The sequence below is a fragment of the Excalfactoria chinensis genome, chromosome 4 (assembly GCF_039878825.1).
Source record: "Excalfactoria chinensis isolate bCotChi1 chromosome 4, bCotChi1.hap2, whole genome shotgun sequence".
Classification (NCBI taxonomy): domain Eukaryota; kingdom Metazoa; phylum Chordata; class Aves; order Galliformes; family Phasianidae; genus Excalfactoria; species Excalfactoria chinensis.
In genome coordinates, this window is record NC_092828.1 from 81,557,613 (window position 1) to 81,574,512 (window position 16,900).

The 16,900-nt window shown below is 44.1% G+C and overlaps 1 protein-coding gene across 1 annotated transcript; it reads left to right on the forward strand.

The window, feature by feature from the left end:
• Positions 1–9: 9 nt before the first annotated feature.
• On the forward strand, positions 10–16,711 carry KIF4A (kinesin family member 4A). Its single transcript, XM_072335269.1, has 29 exons — positions 10–370; positions 989–1,179; positions 1,431–1,523; positions 1,937–2,103; positions 2,325–2,419; positions 2,614–2,733; positions 2,864–3,039; positions 3,183–3,244; positions 3,723–3,858; positions 4,234–4,292; positions 4,480–4,585; positions 5,312–5,377; positions 5,666–5,851; positions 6,467–6,570; positions 6,887–7,031; positions 7,532–7,642; positions 8,373–8,456; positions 9,053–9,166; positions 9,395–9,550; positions 10,169–10,263; positions 10,700–10,829; positions 11,394–11,564; positions 11,943–12,050; positions 12,744–12,821; positions 12,913–13,014; positions 13,886–14,044; positions 14,561–14,680; positions 15,183–15,305; positions 15,899–16,711. The coding sequence occupies exons 1-29, from the start codon at positions 133–135 to the stop codon at positions 16,082–16,084; spliced, it is 3,681 nt and encodes a 1,226-aa protein (XP_072191370.1). The 5' UTR covers positions 10–132; the 3' UTR covers positions 16,085–16,711.
• Positions 16,712–16,900: the final 189 nt, after the last annotated feature.

Here is a 16,900-nt window from a genome sequence, read left to right on the forward strand (position 1 = left end):
CGCCTGCAGTCCGAGGGGTGGCGGCCCTGAGGGGGTGCGCGGGGTTGCAGGCCGCTCCGTTGCCTTTCCCGCCTCGCCGAGAGCCTCGCAAGCTCCTTCCGCGTCTCTCGGCCCGCTCTGGGTTGGCCCGAAATGGTGCGCGAGGAGGAGAAGGGGATCCCGGTGCGGGTGGCGCTGCGCTGCCGCCCGCTGGTGCCGAAGGAGACGAGCGAGGGCTGCCAGATGTGCCTGAGCTTCGTGCCCGGGGAGCCGCAGGTGATCGTGGGGAGCGACAAGGCCTTCACTTACGACTACGTGTTCGACCCGTCGGTTGAGCAGGAGGAGGTCTTCAACACCGCCGTCGCTCCGCTCATACGGGGCATCTTCAAAGGTCGGGCTGAGGTGGGGTGTGGGGCTGGGAGGTGCCTTCAGGCCCCATTCGCTGTTCCTTGCTTCGGTTCGGAAGGGCCAAACCCTGCCTGGTTGAATAGAACGGTCGAATCGCAGAACGGCTGGGTTGGAAAAGGCCTTAAAGCTCACCCGGCCACAAGCCCTGCACTGCAGGCTGGTTGCCCCCCAGTTCAGAACCCGTCTGTGGCCATGGGCACCCCCAGCTCTGGGGAGCAGAATTGGTGCTCACCACCCTCTGAGAATTGCCCCCTAACACTTAGTGTAGATCTCTTGTTGTTCAGAGCCATCCCCCCCTTGTCCTTTGAATTAATTAATTCATAAGCATCCTTAATTGTTGCTGAAGTGCGTTTAGAATGACAGAGAGCTCACACTGGCTCTAGTGAAGCAGCAGAACAAGTTGTCTGTTTGTCTTTAAAGAACTGATGTACTAATTATTTTCAACGCTTTTCATTCAATCCATTTTTTAATGTTGTTAAATGTGATCTTTGCATGAAGGTTGTACAAATCAATATTGCATTTCCTGGAGTGCTGCTTTCTTGTCAAAGTTTCTTCTGGTTTCTGTTCCACCACCTGATCTGGGCATTCTTTGTTCCCTCAGGGTACAACGCCACTGTCCTGGCATATGGACAGACAGGATCTGGAAAAACATACTCTATGGGAGGTACTTACACTGCCAGTCAGGAGCACGATCCCAGCATGGGGGTCATCCCTCGTGTAATCAAGCTGCTGTTTAAGGAGAAAGAGCAGAGGCAGGATTGGGAATTTGTCCTCAAAGTCTCCTATTTGGAGGTAAACGTGGTTTTGCTTTTCAAACTATTGGAAATGTACAAACTGCAGATAAAGTGGGTTTTTAATAAGGCCAGGTCTACATCTGACTACATGAGATCTTATCTGAGTACTCCAAATCTTTCTCTAAAAGCAAGATGAGTGCACCGTCACATGCGTTTAGCCCTGATTTCAATCTAGTTGTACGTCATTCTTTGTGCAGATTGTTTTCTCAAAAAGCTGTTGATTCTCAACTGCTGTTGTGATGCTTTCAGATCTACAATGAGGATATTCTAGACCTGCTGTGTTCATCGAGAGAACGGTCTTCTCAGATCAGTATACGGGAGGATCCTAAGGAAGGCATAAAGGTCTGCTGGGCTGTCAGAATCAGTTTGGGGGCCGTATTTGGAGACATATTTCAGTGTAACCACTGTGAGCCTGCTTGAGCCGTACTTTGTATTAGTGCATACAAAATCACTGCAGCTTCTCCTTCTCAAAATCAAACTGTTGATGGTCCTTATGTTTACTTAAAGTGTAACACCAGTAGGGTTAAACTTGCATATAGAAATGTGATGAGTGAGAGGTAATGAGACATAAATCACTGGTGCAGACTTTTTCTGGGGGGTCTGTACCAAACCTCTGTCTTGAAGTGAGGCTGACATGCTTGTGAATGCACATGTACGCTGAAGATAGCTTTTATGATATAGAAAGTTAGAGGTGAAGAGGAAGGAGAAGGTAAATGATACTTTTTTTTTTTTTTTTTTTTTTTTTCTGGATACAGATCGTAGGTTTAACAGAAAGAAGTGTCGCCTGTGCACGAGATACTGTGTCCTGCCTAGAACAAGGGAACAATTCCAGAACTGTGGCCTCCACAGCAATGAACTCCCAGTCCTCACGTTCCCATGCAATCTTTACCATTTGCATTGATCAGAAAAAGAAAAATGACAAGTAAGTCGTCCCACAGCTGCCAGGAGCCATACTTAGTAAAAGTCTATTGTCTTGGTCTTCTCTTCTATTGGTAGCTCAGCTGAGCTATTCTTTTTCTTTAATCTGCCTCTGATAACAGGTATATTTCTGAGCCCTGTAGCTCAAGTGTAGTAGCTGCTGGACTGCTTCTTTCCCAACTTCATGTTTACTTCAGCAAGTAAGATAGTCTTTTTCTGCCATAGGAACAGCAGTTTTCACTCCAAGCTACACCTGGTTGATCTTGCTGGATCTGAGAGGCAAAAGAAGACCAAGGCTGAAGGAGACCGGCTGAAAGAAGGTCTGTAGGAAGAGAGCATAACTCGGCTTCTAAAATTCATAAATTGAGTCTTTGTCAGGGAAAGCAAAATAGCTCTTGAATATTTTTAACGCATGCACTTTTGAAGTAAACCTTTTTATGCTTTGTAAGAAAGGCAGGAACTGAGTGGTTTGTAGCTACTAATGCTCCACTCACCATCATCTCTTTGTGCACAGGTATCAACATTAACAGAGGTCTCCTCTGCCTGGGGAATGTAATTAGTGCTCTCGGTGAAGAAAATAAGAAGGGTGGTTTTGTCCCCTACAGAGACTCAAAGTTAACAAGATTACTGCAAGGTAAGAGACAGATAATGACAAAGCCTAGATCTACGGATGCAATTTAAATAACAAAGTACCAAAAGCAAGAATTCACTAATTATTTTTGCTTTCTCTCAGAGCGTTGATAATGTCCTGTTTTCCTTTTCAGACTCACTGGGTGGTAACAGCCACACTCTCATGATAGCCTGTGTAAGCCCAGCAGATTCCAACCTAGAAGAAACTCTGAATACTCTGCGCTATGCTGACAGGGCAAGAAAAATAAAAAACAAACCAATTGTCAACGTTGATCCCCAGGCAGCTGAGCTGCATCATCTAAAGCAGCAGGTACTGGTTGCTTTCTTCATGTAGCAAGAATAGATCTATCCTTTTAGTAATTGGCTCAGTAAATAGCAGGCAAAGAGACAGGACATATTCCTTCAGCCATCTAGTAAGAGAGACCTTCAAGCACTATTTGTTTGTGTTTCTAGGTACAACAGCTACAGGTGTTACTGCTGCAGGCCCATGGAGGGACTCTCCCAGTGTCTATCAAGTAAGCTCTGTAGATAAATTTTCAGTGTAAATGATGGCCAGAATCAGTTGTGGGAAAGAAAGAGAAACCAGGCACCGTACTTTTGTATGCCTTTCTCAAATCCATCCTTCCTTTCTTCCTCCCCCTTTCACCACTTAAAATTAGGAACCTCCATCTCCACTATTGGTAAAAGCACAAAAGCAAAAGGAGGAGCTTGGACTGTTGTGGGTGTTTTCTCCTGAGTGTATTTTAAAACCCAAGTTAATGCAATTTACATTACTATGTTAAAAGGTTGTTTTCTTTTCTTGTGAATGTCTGCTTTCAGTACCCTGTATTCCCCAGAGTCTTTGAATTCAGATTAGTCTTCCTCCAGTCTTTCTATCCATGTGCTATAACTTGTATTTGCCCTAAGTTATTTCAGAAACTTGGAGGCAGTTTTAGTGCTGATACAAAACCTCTGCTGAAGTCATACAAGCAAAATGGTTCCTTGATGTTTCAGTAACATGGCACCTTCGGAGAACCTGCAGTCTCTGATGGAGAAGAACCAGTCTCTAATGGAAGAGAATGAAAAGCTGAGCAGAGGGCTGAGTGAAGCTGCTGGTCAGACAGCACAGATGTTGGAAAGGATCATTCTGGTAAGGCTCCATTTCCTGGGATGAGCCTTTGTTTGTGTGATTTTTTTTTTCCCTTTAGCTGAAGCCTGATCAATAATAACTCCTGTACTAATGACATGTTAGCTCTCCAGAGTTTCACACGGTTATCTCAGATCTTTAGCTATTGGGTAGTCAGAACCAAAAGTCTGCTGAAGTCTGTCAAGGCCTGAAGATCTGGAGACTACAGGAAAAAAAGGGAACTGAACTCTTTCAACTTTTCTGTTGCTTTAATGCTTTAAAGATGCTTTTAAACTCCCATTCTCTCCTGTTTTTCCTTCCTCTTTCTTAATTCATTGCTGTGTATACATCTGACAAAATAGGTTTCCTATAATTCAGTGTAATTCTGGTTTCTCATAGACAGAACAAGAAAATGAGAAGATGAATGCCAAACTAGAGCAACTTCAGCAGCATGCTGTGTAAGTCTGTTACCACACCCTATTTGTGCTGAAGAAGTATCCTTGTTGGGATAAACAGTATGCCATTGATTTGTTGATCCAGATTTCATTTGTGTGTTCTATGGGGAAATGTGTTAATTACTGGTATGTGTGATACAAACCTGCCAAGTAAGACTTTTGTGGATCTATCCTTGTGCCTGCTTTGCAGATGCAAGCTTGACCTCCAGAAGCTGGTGGAGACCGTGGAAGATGAGGAACTGAAAGAAAATGTTGAGGTGATCCGTAATCTGCAGCAAGTGTTGACTCAGTTCCAGGTAAGACCAAATTAAGGAGAGAAGTGTGTGTGTGTCAGGCAGCTTTAGTAACAAAACCCAATTCCCACCTGGTCAACCTGCTGTGCAGTGGATTCTACTCATCAGAAACCTCCCTTAAGGTGCCCGGATATTAAAACTATTACATGACTCTAGATGTCCACTTCCATACAAGCTGCAATGCTGTGCTTTTAATGCAGCAGAAGGGTCATTTGTGCTCGAGTGTCTGCATGTACTGGCAGAATGGGAGGGAGGTAGAGGGAGATGAGAGCCTCCATTAAAGAATCTGATGATTGGGAGAGCAGCATGGATTTCCAATCCAAAAACTGAAAGCTGAATTAGAAATCTGGTAGCTTAATGAGCGACCCCAATTGCAGAAACCTGGAGTTGTTTTATAGAGGTTGCCAGATCTTTGTCTAATTGAGAACTACTACTCTGTACTACCTTACCAGATATTTCCCCTCCTTCCTCCTGCCCCACATTCCTTGCTCTTGTGAGGATCTGGCTGCACTGTCTGGGGAACCTGGGCAGAATGCCTTGTCAGGAGGAGAAGGCTGCTCACTGTACAAAAGAAGGAAGTCAATGACATCTTCTTCCCAGAAATAGCTTTTTGAGCAGAGGAGGGTAACTGACTTTGTCATTATAGACCAAGAGGCTACTATTAACTACTTAATTTTCTAACTTCATACCTTTTTTTTTTTTTTTTTCTTCCCTTTTTTTCTTATATAGGCTGAAAGTGCTGCCACAGTGGAAGCTACTACAGAGATGGCAAACTCTGAACAGGATGCTACTGGCGTAAGTGAGAGGAGTCCTTAGTCTTACTGGGGGCATATTCTTGTTCTATTGCTCCTCTCTAATTTGTCTTTTTGCTAGTTTACTGATTCAAGTAATTGTGGATAATGTGTCACTTGTGTGTGTGCTGCTTTTCTACATCCATATGTACTCAATTCAAGTTCAGTAACCTGTTCTCATTAATGAATACCTGTTTTTCTTAACGCAAAAATAAATTTGTTCTGCAGAAACTAATTGAGTTGTCAAAGAGCTTTATTTGGCCATTCCAACTCATTGCTGTGTCTTCTTCAGGAAGCAGAAGCAGACCAGGTTACCAAGAGGTCCTCAGGTGACTTTACCACGCAGCATGCCCTCCGTCAAGCACAGATGTCTAAAGAACTGATTGAACTGAATAAAGCTCTGGCTCTGAAAGAGGCACTTGCAAAGAAGATGACGCAGAATGACAGTCAGTTGGAGCCCATTCAGTACCAGTACCAGGTAAATTCTTCCACAAATGGCTTCTTTAAGGGTGTATGAATTTTGTTTTCATTATTAATGTATTGACTTGTACACTGAAGATCTACCCTTTCTTGAGCATGTTTTTGTTGAGTCTCTTTCCTTAAGTTTTAGCCATTGCCCTCTTGGGCACAGAAGGATGTTGGCTATAGGTCTGCAAAGAATGGGGAGAAACCATGTCTGATTATCTATAAGCAGTCCAGCAGATGATGATCTTTTCCCTGAAATAAATTATTAGCCACTGCCTGTTTAAAGTGAAATAGGATTCTGGTTTGTTTGTTTTTTCTTCAACATTTACTTGTCTATACTAAGCCAACTTGCAGTACTTATTATTAAACATCATAGTGCAGCTAGCTGATCTGACTTTCCTCATCACAAGCTGCAATAGGATCTCCCTTCTCTGGAACTGTTTGTTTTTCACTTCTGGTTGGTGTTAAAATGGCTTTGTGCACTGACTACAGTTTCAGATGTGCTGGTTTTAGGAAATATCCTACGTGGTTCCCCAGGGTGTTCTTTCTTAAAGCTTTGTCTCTAGGAGGTGGGGGTGGGGGGGTGTTTCAGGTTGTTATTGGGATGTTTACTGCTTCTGTCTTTTAGACTAACATCAAGGACCTGGAATCAGAAGTCAGCAATTTGCAAAAAGAAAAGGAGGAGCTGATCCTTGCTCTGAGCATGGCAAAGAAGGATGTCAACCAAGCCAAGTAAGTATGACTGCACAAGCTGTATGGCTTATAGCACTGAAATTTGTGTTAATGCATCTGAGAAAATTCATTGTCTAAGCCTTATGCTAAGCCTCTTTAGCTATATGACACAGCTCTTCTTTTGATTAAGAGTATTGTACCTCTCATCCACGGTAGTGAGTGCTTGTAAACACTGCAGATGTCATTGGCAGAGTATGTTCTGAGTCTGGGGGGGGAAAAGATCAGTTTGCCAGAATATTTTGGAGAATGTTTTTTTTTTTTTTAAGAATAACAGGGGAAAACAGAGGTCTGTTTTTGAAGTGTGGCTTCTTTACAGGCTGAGTGAACGGCGTCGGAAAAGACTTCAGGAGTTGGAAGGGCAAATTAATGAGCTAAGGAAAAAGCTGAATGAACAAGCAAAGCTCCTAAAGTTGAAAGAATCCACAGAACGCACAGTCTCCAAACTGAACCAGGAGATAAAGGTAACTAACCCTAGCAGTTCTCAGGCTTGCCACGGTTTAGATAAAGTGGCTTCCAGATAGAAGCTGGTGGTGTTCTCAGTCTAATAAAACAGAAAATGCCAGTCTTTTGGCGGAGTTCTTTTGGCAGCGTGACTTCCATTGGTGGTGCAATGCAATAGGGAGGTGACCACTGTGAGTTGGAGGAATAGAAGAAGCCAGAAGTGTCTTCTGCCTATTCTGACAGTTTGCTGCCTTAGTCAAGTTGCTTCACTTTGATTTCTGTGTCACATTATGCTATTATTATTATTATTATTTTCCACTTATGGGTTGAAAACGAATTCTTGGGCTTTAGCACTTTGAAAGCATCCTTAGGCATGTACTCCAAGAGAGCAGTGTATTATGATGCTTTCTGCCCACGACTCCTGGTACCTATGTCTACCAACCTACAGCATGGAAATGTAGGTTGAAACTATCTGGAGTTGAATTATTGGCCAATCCTTCCAGCCCTCTGTATTTTCTAGGAAATGAAAAACCAAAGGGTACAGCTGATGCGCCAGATGAAAGAGGATGCTGAGAAATTCAGACAGTGGAAACAACAGAAGGACAAGGAAGTGATCCAGCTGAAAGAACGGGTGAGCAAACAACAAGCTTTTGAACTGCACCTCTTTGGAGTGAAACAAATCATGAATGCCTTTGCTATAAGGCTTTACTTAATTTACAAGCATCTGGAAAAACTTCTGGGGAATGCTTTGAAGATAACAAAACAGTTTGTGTGGTTGCCATCTTTTAGCAGTTGTAAAAGGAGTCTCTTGCTTATGTCTGGTGACCTTAAAGCTATCAACAGGCTCATTGTCATTCAGCTCTAAAGCAAAAGACATTTATATTCTGAAGTATTTAAAGTCATAAGGTTTGGCCACAAAACAGGAGTATCCAACCTTTCAAGGGAATATTCAGTCAACAGGTGAAGAGTGAATCAGTTAAATCCATCTGGCTTGTACTGTTCAAGTGTAATAAAGAGCAAACGTGTACCACTTGATTTCTGGTCTCACGGGAGATCTTAATACAAGAAGTTTCCCCCGGTGCTTAGGGCTGCCACATTGTAAGCCTGTGATTTGCAGTCTTTTGCAACCTTCAGGCTCCTGAACCTTTTTGGTGGAAAGCCCTTCTACTCTAAGCTAGGCAGCCTGCTGTTCTCAACCACAAGGCATGACTTAAGCGTGTAATGATCAGTGAAATCACTGTCATGAAGCACTTATGTATGTTGTTCTGCGATGCATGTGTTCTCCTTCAAGAAGTGTGGAATAGTTCATGGCTATTAAGATGACACTTAACTTCTTGCACCTTGGACATATTTCTTTGCAGGATCGCAAAAGGCAATACGAGCTACTGAAGCTTGAGAGAGACTTTCAGAAGCAGGCCAGTGTTCTTCGGCGCAAAACAGAAGAGGTAAGGAGCCATTATCAGCTAAAAACTGCTGGCTGGTTCCTAAATGTCTACAAGGAGGTGGTGATGGGATGTGCAGAAATGTCCAAAAAGCAGTTTGGTGGTTTGTAAACAGGGAGGGAAAGGGGCAGGCTGTAGGGAAAATGCTGTGCTTCTGTCCTGTAGCCTAAGGGATTCTGATTCAGTCCAATACTTTAAAGGATAAATTATCCCCTGCTGACCATCAGGTTGCTGTGGAGAATTTGTTGCAGACTCCCAAGCTAGAAAATGTGCAGTGAGCTTTGATGGATGCACTGGATTGCAGTTCAAAATTCCTTCACAATGCTTGAAAAGAAGAAATGAGTCATGAAACCATTTTTTGGTTGTTTCCTTCAACCTCCAGACCTAGAAGCAAGTTGTCTTTAAAGCAAGACTTGTAGCAAATGAAAACGTGTCAGGGACTCTACAATCTGTGCTCAGATCTGAAGCTGTTTCAGTTTTATTATCCTACTTTCTCATTGTCTCACTGAGCCTGGCTCACACTGTGAATACTTTGTTTTCAGCCGTTAGATGTTAAATGATGTAACCTGTCTTCTGCTTCTGTGTGAATCCTTCTGCAGGCTGCAGCTGCTAACAAACGCCTGAAGGATGCTCTGCAGAAGCAACGGGAGGCTGCAGATAAACGGAAGGAGAGTCAGAACCGGGGAATGGAAGGTGTTGCTGCACGAGTGAAGGTGTGTAGCAACAGGTTGTACAGGTTGTTAGCAGACCTAGTTCTGCTCACTCAGGAAGTGCTGCTGGGGTTGATGAGTGGGGAGCAAAGGGGAGGGATGTGTAGTTCCTGTTAATTTCTGTTAATGGGAAGTAACTTAATCCAGAGGTTTAGCTGTGAAGGCATTTTGGATAAAAAGCCAGTCCTGAAGCTGAGACTGACGTCAACCACTGTAATGTTTCTCCTCCAGAGCTGGCTGGCAAATGAAGTAGAGGTACTGGTTAGTACTGAAGAGGCTCGCCGGCACCTTGCAGACCTGCTGGAGGACAGAAAGATCTTGGCACAGGATCTCCTTCAGCTTAAAGAGAAAAAAGAGTCTGGGGAAAACCCACCTTCAAAGCTCCGGGTGAGAAAAGGAAATGCCACGTTGCCTGTCCCACACCAATGGCTGATTAGCAAGAGCCATATCATAGTATCGTGCGAGTTGGAAGGGACCTTAGAGATCATCGAGTCCAACTCCCGGGATTAGAGCCCTCTAGTGTAGCAGAGCGGCAGTTTTACCCCTTGCGCCACAAGCTTGCTCCTGTGTGAGCATTTCCCTCAGAAGGTGGGTGAGGTGATTCCCTTTCTAGAAGGAAAGTTCTTAATGCCATAGACTCTCTTGAGTTGGAAAGGACCCTTAGAAGTTACCTAGTCCAACTCTCCTGCCATGCACAGGGACATCTGCAGCTAGATCAGGTTGCTCAGAACCTGGTCCAGACTGATCTTAAGTGTCCTCTTATGTGTTGGGAAACATGTACTTAACCTGCTATGTAATGCAGTGCATCTGGAGCTTAGGAGCCAGTCACAGCCCTTATCAAAGATTTTGCTGTTGCAAAAGAATAATGGCATTTAAGCTTCCAAGAAATTCTTGGAGGCTTTTGCAATAATATCTCTACTTTTTGCTGAAGTGCCTATAAATGAAAGCTCAACCTTTTATGCATTACTAAAGCTGTTGCTCTTCTGTCTGGCTGCAATTCTCTAGAGGCGAACCTACTCCATCAGAGATTTTCAGGCATCAGAGATGGACCTTTCTTTATCAAAGCAGATAGAAAGCCTGGAAACGGAGATGGAGCTCAGGTAAGGTGGTATTATAAAGCTGATTTCCACAGCCTAAGGCTACTTTTTTTCTACTTTACCTCTACAACTGTTCTGTGAAACAGAAAAGCAATTAAATACCTTCACTGTCAGTGCTTGAAGCCATCAAACAAAAAGAAGCTAGATCTTTCCTGCTTTAATTTTCTTCTGAAATGCAGGTATTTGAGGATATTGCTCAGCCACTGAGATTTTGTTCCTCACTGTTTGCAAGCATTTTTGACTCTGGCAAACTTCTTTTAAGTGGAGGTGTGGATGGGAGGGGAGGAGAGAATCCCTGGTGTAGCGCGTAGCAGCTGTAGTCTGCATTTCTATGTAGTCAAAGTATAAATTTCATCTAATTTGTCTAAAGTTTTGATAGGTTTTTTTAAGCTGTGTTCTCACCTGTGTTGTGACCTCGCATGCATGTGCTCTTCCAAAGGAGTGCCCAAATAGCAGACCTGCAGCAGAAGCTCTTAGATGCAGACAATGGAGATCGTATGAAACAACGCTGGGACAATATTGCCACCATTCTAGAGGCTAAATGTGGTTTGAAGTATCTCCTTGGGGAGGTAAACTGAGTCTTCCTATTTTAGAGCCCTTATTTTTTAGTGATGTAGTCTACTTAGTCAGGAATGAAAGGACGTGAATAGATAATAATCTGAATGGAGCGAAGGGCAGTGTTATCTGAGACCAGGCTGGAAGCAGTATTATGAATGTTGGGATGGTAGAACCTTAAACAAGACGTGGAAGTAGAAGACAGTAAGAATTGGGCTAACACTAAATCTGGGGAAAATCAACTGAATGACAGAAACAAAATGCAGTTCCTGAAACCTGGAGACTGAAGGAAGAGAATGAAGAGAGCATTGTGAGAGAGCATTTGTTCTGGGGGTTCCTTCTCTCACTAAATACTGAGCAGGAGGGGATTAGAAGTGGCTAACTCTCCACTTCCATACTGACTTTCAGATGCTAGCTCAGGATGTCTCATCTATTCCCTTTGTTGCTCAAGGGACTATTCTGCTTCTTAGAGTGGTTGGCTGTTAAGCAGAAATGCTTCACATTCAGTCTGCATTACTTCTGTCTCAAGTACGCTATGAAATGTGGGACCATGCAACCATCTTACGTTTGTCTTTCAGCTGGTTTCCTCCAAAGTCCAGGAAAGCAAACTGGAGAGCAGCCTCCAGCAGAGTAAGGCCAGCTGTTCAGACATGCAGAAGATGCTGATTGAAGAGCGAAACCATGCAACAGAAATGGAAGCTGAATTCCAAAATCAGCTTCTGCTGCAGGAGCAACAACACCAGGAGAAGGTAAAGCATGAAGCAGAAGTCTTGAGAGCCCCTATAAACATACTGGTTCCCAGATCTACTTTTAGATCAAGGCATTTGGGACATGCTGAAGCTAATCTATTGATAGATGATCAAAATTTGTTAGTAGGCTCTTTCAGGACAGGTAACAAAAACACAGGAGATCTTCTGTCTCTTGCAAGTTATTCAATAAAGTAACTTTTCAGTGCTCTAAGCGAGGATATTGCATTTGAATGCATGATAAGATATAAAGCAAATCAGGATAGAACAATACTGGAAATAGCAGAGACCATCTTTCTGTCCAGGCCTTTGACACCTGGCAGCTCAGCCTTAGCTGAATTTAGGAATTCACACTTGTTTGTCTTTTATATTTGCTTATAGGTTCTGTATCTGCTCAGCCAATTTCAGCAAAAAGAAGCAGCAGAGAAAAGACTGGAAGATTCCCTAAATGAGCAGGAGAAACAGATGCAGGAGAGACTCAAGTTTCAGGTACTCTTCTTATATGTTTTTCTTTTTTTCTCCCAAGGGCCACCTGTGAACTGGAATATTAGCCTTAGTGCTAATAGCACTAGCTAATAGAGGGATTTGCTGAGGGTATTTGCATTTCTAGCTAAGGTTAATGCTGTTACTCTCATTTTTAATGGAAGAGGAGATGAGGAATGACCGAGCTTACTAGAGCTTGAATAGCAGCTGTTCTCCAAGGTCAGCAGTATCTGACCAGCTCATGCAGGGCATCTGTGCTCAGAACACCTTTTGTTAGGATAGTCAACATGCTATTATAAATCCTTTGCTGAGCACAGCTCCACTGTGATATCTAAAGCAGAACAGCCTTAACCTGCTCATACATGCATAGTACAAGCTGCACCTTGTCATCTTGCTTCCTGCAGAAGGGCTTATTTGGTGATGCACTGAAGTCTTAGGTGCACCTTGTTTGCCAGTAAGCCTTGGAAAGAAAGGAAGCTTTAGATCCTCAGTCACTTGAAGAGAATTGACTTCTTTCTGTTGTGTTGATAATGTTACCTGGCCTAGAATGCAGAGCTGATATCCTATTGTAGATTATCTGGGAAACCCCTCTGACACTGCAAGTTTGAAACACAAAACCTTTTCCCAAACTCCTATTTGTGTGTTTTAGCCCTGTGTAAGCCTTGTAAGCCTGCTGATTTCATCTTGTCTTGCAAACAGGAGGAAGAGCTGGAGAAAATGAGGGAGATCTGTGAGAAGAACCAAGAACTTCTCCAGGAAAATGATATTCTTAAACAGGTAGAGATCTGTACAGACCTAAGTGATGGAAGAGCATCTTGGCAGCTGGGTTAATATAGTTCACAAAACTAACTTCTGTCCTTCTTAACAGAAACTGCTGCTTATTCAAGTTGCCAGCGGACAGAAGCTCCAACGTGTTCAGCAAGTGTCACCTGAGTCCCCAGACTCTCCTTTTGATTACATCCCACCCAAAGTAAAGCTGCTGCATAGCGATTTTCTTTCTTATGTTGTCCAAAACTGCATGCTGCTTAGTAATCCAGCTGTTTTCTCTGTAGCACTTTCAGTCTTTGAACCATGGAGCGAGGCATCCGTTGTAGCAAATTTAATCATGGCCCTGCAAAAGGTCCAAATCTTAGTGCTGAGAGGAGTAAATGATACAGAACTGTTTTGCCAAGGCTGTGACACTAATCAGTTAATTTCTCTGATGATTTCTCAGCTACATTTTTACAGACTTTGTAGCAGTTGAAGCTGGCTGTTTGATTGAACTTTTGATCCTCAGCACTGTGATCATTGGTCTCTAACCCTGTAGCCCTGCAGGGCTGTCTGAGTGGGTGTGGTAGTGGGACTGAAGTGTAAAACCACTTGTGTGTGTTCTGAGATACGTGTTCAGAGGAGGGCAACAAAGCTGGTGAGGGGTCTGGAGCACAGAGGCCGTATGAGGAGAGGCTGAAGGAGCTGGGAATGTTCAGCCTGGAGAAGAGGAGGCTCAGGGGAGACCTCATTGCTCTCTATAACTTCCTGAAGGGAGGTTGTAGTGAGCTGGGGGTTGGCCTCTTCTCTTGTGTCATTAGTGATAGGACCAGAGGGAATGGTTTCAAGCTACGGCACGGGAGATTCAAGCTGGACATTAGGAAGTATTACTTCTCAGAAAGGGTGGTCAGGCACTGGAATGGACTGCCCAGGGAGGTGGTGGAGTCACTGACCCTTGGGGTATTCAAGGAAAGACTGGATGTTGTGTTGAGGGACATGGTTTAGTGGGAGCTATTGGTAATAGGTGAACGGTTAGACTGGATGATCTTTTAGGTCTTTTCCAACCTTGGTGATTCTATGATTTTTGTGTGCAGCCAAAGACTCGCCGGCAAACAGTGGCAAAACCACGTGCACCAACCCCAGAAATGGATGTGAAAGAGCTGTTTTCTGACTCAGGAGAGTCTGGAGGGGAGGAGGATGCAGAGTGGGTTCCGGTGAAAGGAGTCAAAGGAGCAAAGAAGAGTGTGACAGGGGTAAGGTCACTTGGCTATCTATGAGAGAATTGCATCCCTGGTAGATAAGCATCCCTAGTATGTGTACAGCAAAGCAGTGACATTCTAGTGTCTGCACTGCAGGGCATCTGAGCTGTGCGGCCTCATACTGCTCATGCACCCAGGCTAGCAAGGAAATATTGCTCAAATATGCCATGAAATAGCTGAATTGTGTCACTCCCATTTAGAGAGCCCCAGGTGTGGTGGTAGTGGTTTTCCTCTTAGTGTCTGTTTGTTAGTTTGTTCAACTGGAACTGGATTCCTCTGGGGGGGTTACTCCAAGACAAGTACTGAAGAACCAAAGATTCTTATGTTCCATACTGAGGGCCAAAAGAGGACATTATTTTTCCCAAGATATGAGGCTAGCAATGAAATAATGAAATGTTTATGGTAGTTTGGGGTTACTGTCCTTCAGATTGCTCCAGGTCTTGACAGCTGTAGCAATAGAGATGCAGTCTATAAAATACTGAAGCCTTTTCTCCACAAAACTTCTCTCAGTGCTTCTGCAAGGGCCGATGTGGGAACAGGCAGTGTGGCTGCAGGAAGCAGAAGGTGGGCTGCACTGCAGGCTGCAACTGCGACTCAACCAAGTGCAGAAACAGGGAGCCTGGCCTTCAGGTGAGTGCTGCCTGTGCCCAGAACTAATCAGTGTGTTAAAGCAAGGTTGGCTGGATAAGTGAGCAGTTTCTGTACCAGCCTACAGAACCTTTCTGAGGCCTTTGTAAATGTTACTGGAATGTATGGTTTTATCCCTGGTGGAATTCAGAGTCTTCCACTGCAGAACAGAGCTTCTCGCACCTCAGTGTACAGAAAGCTGGGCAGTGTCCAAAGCCACTTAAATCCACTCTGTGCTGTCAGCCACAAATCTGAGAACAAACTATTTTTCTTCTTTTTCTTTAATCCCACTCTCAGTAAACGAGACTCGTATCTTGCACTTCAGATCACGCAGCATCTGAACCCTTCTTTGTGTGTGTGTGTGTGTGCACCTGCATTCTGTAATATGAATGACTTGGAAACTGGAGAAAAGGTGGCTTTAGGGACCTTGAGTATTTCTTCAGCCATTGGTGGGGAAGGGAGGGCTGGGTGGTGCAGTGATGTTCAATAGAGCGCTGCCCCTCAGGATGCCACCATGTGTGAGGACCAAACAAAAGACTCAGAAGGTTCCTTCAAACTGGAAGACCTCTCTGACGTGACTGCAGGAGAGACCTTCTTTCAGCCCGTCGATATCCCTCGAGCTATGACGGTACTGGATAAAGTTTATTATTATGATTCCTATTTTCTCTGCAAGAAAGCACCAAAATGCTGTAGTGTGCATGAAATGCCTGTTAGATTCAGTGATGAATCTAAATGGGGAAGAAGGGGGGAAGGGGTTGGACGTGGGGAAGTCAGTGTGTGCTAAGAAACTGAATGGGTTGAGACGGTTTGTATTTAAGTCTGCTGAATTGTTAAGTTTCTGTATTAAAGCTGCCACTCAGGCTTCCTATGAAAGGAGGCAGAGTTCAGCCATGCTGAGCTCACCTATGCAGACTCATGTTGCCGTTAAGAGGCCGGGAATTGAGGAATGAGGACCAAATCCTGTTTGTGTCCCAATGTAACCATTCTTAAGTTGGTATGTGCTTTGCCTGGCCAGCTGGGGTTTTGCCTCAGGTAAACTGGATTGTTTACTTATGTGTACTGTCTGCATTCTATTCTGTTTTGACCTCGGAAAATAACTTAGACACTTTCTGATGCTGATCAGGGAACTTTATGTGCTGCCCTCCAAAGTCCAGCACAAGCAGGTTGGCTTCCTCAGTGCTGTGACCAACTCCAAAATTGCCTTCTTTGCTTTCCTGGTAGGTCCTGAAAGATATCAAAGACCAAGATGTGCTCATGAAGAAGCCCAGCACTGCTGCTTCCCTGCTGGTGAGGGATGAGGATGCCCAGGAGAACCAGCTTCCGTTTATAAAGAAGAAGAAGAGAATGCTGAGTAGCAATACCAGCTTCTTCTCAGGTTGTACCCCAATCAAAGAGAAGATTAACTGATGAGCCGGAACAGAGGTTGTGCTGCACTTGTTTACACCACGGCTGCTGGTGACTTTGTTGGTTTTTAATGATAAAAAATGGAAGTGTTGGAAACTCCTGCTGCAGAAAGTGGACTGTCCTGCCTGACAGCTGCCGGCATCAGCAAGGGAGTTGAACACTAATTCCTACTAGGATCTGATAGTGTCCAATTTTATGTATGATATTTTGACATGTGGGACTTGAGTAGACGTCTTCTACTGGGACCATGGTGAGAAACTTTCCTCTTCAGAAACTGCGGAGAGAGTGCAGGTGGTTTATCCAGGTTGCTCATTTACAGCTGCCTCCCTCGTGCTGAGCTGTGAACACATTGGGTACAGATTAATCCATCATCTTGAAAGAACTCTGTGTATGCACTGGAAATGTAGGCACTGGCTTCCAATACAATTAGAGGAACCATTCCGAGCTGCCACACGAGATCTAATGGTGCTTGATGGTGAGGAGACTCTGTAGTCTTAAAGTAGCTAGCAGAGGAGAAATGCCCATGTTCCTGGACCTGCTGAGGCACTGGTGCATCCTTGTTGGATTAAATTAGAAACTTGCTAGCCGTATGTGAATGTTGTAGTGGTTTTTAACTTGTTGTAGCTTTAATAAAGAAAATACTGAAAATGTGGTTCTCTGTAGCATCTCTTGTTATAAATGGCCTCAGAATGGAGCTGGCGGTTTCTGTGCTGTTAGTAGGTCGGCTGTAGGTCTGTAATGCTGCCTTCCTTTCCTCCAGAGAGAGGTGGGAGCATCTGAGAACACCAGTAATGGGAGAGAGGGTTCCTGTTGGTAACG

What these genes read in the sequence shown, in the direction of transcription:
- KIF4A (XM_072335269.1), top strand. Translation starts at nt 133, where the DNA reads ATGGTGCGCGAGGAGGAGAAGGGGATCCCGGTGCGGGTGGCGCTGCGC. An exon ending in CAGAAAAAGAAAAATGACAA is followed by an intron (nt 2,104 to 2,324) that starts GTAAGTCGTCCC and finishes TTTCTGCCATAG; the next exon opens with GAACAGCAGTTTTCACTCCA. An exon ending in GTGTTGCTGCACGAGTGAAG is followed by an intron (nt 9,167 to 9,394) that starts GTGTGTAGCAAC and finishes TTTCTCCTCCAG; the next exon opens with AGCTGGCTGGCAAATGAAGT.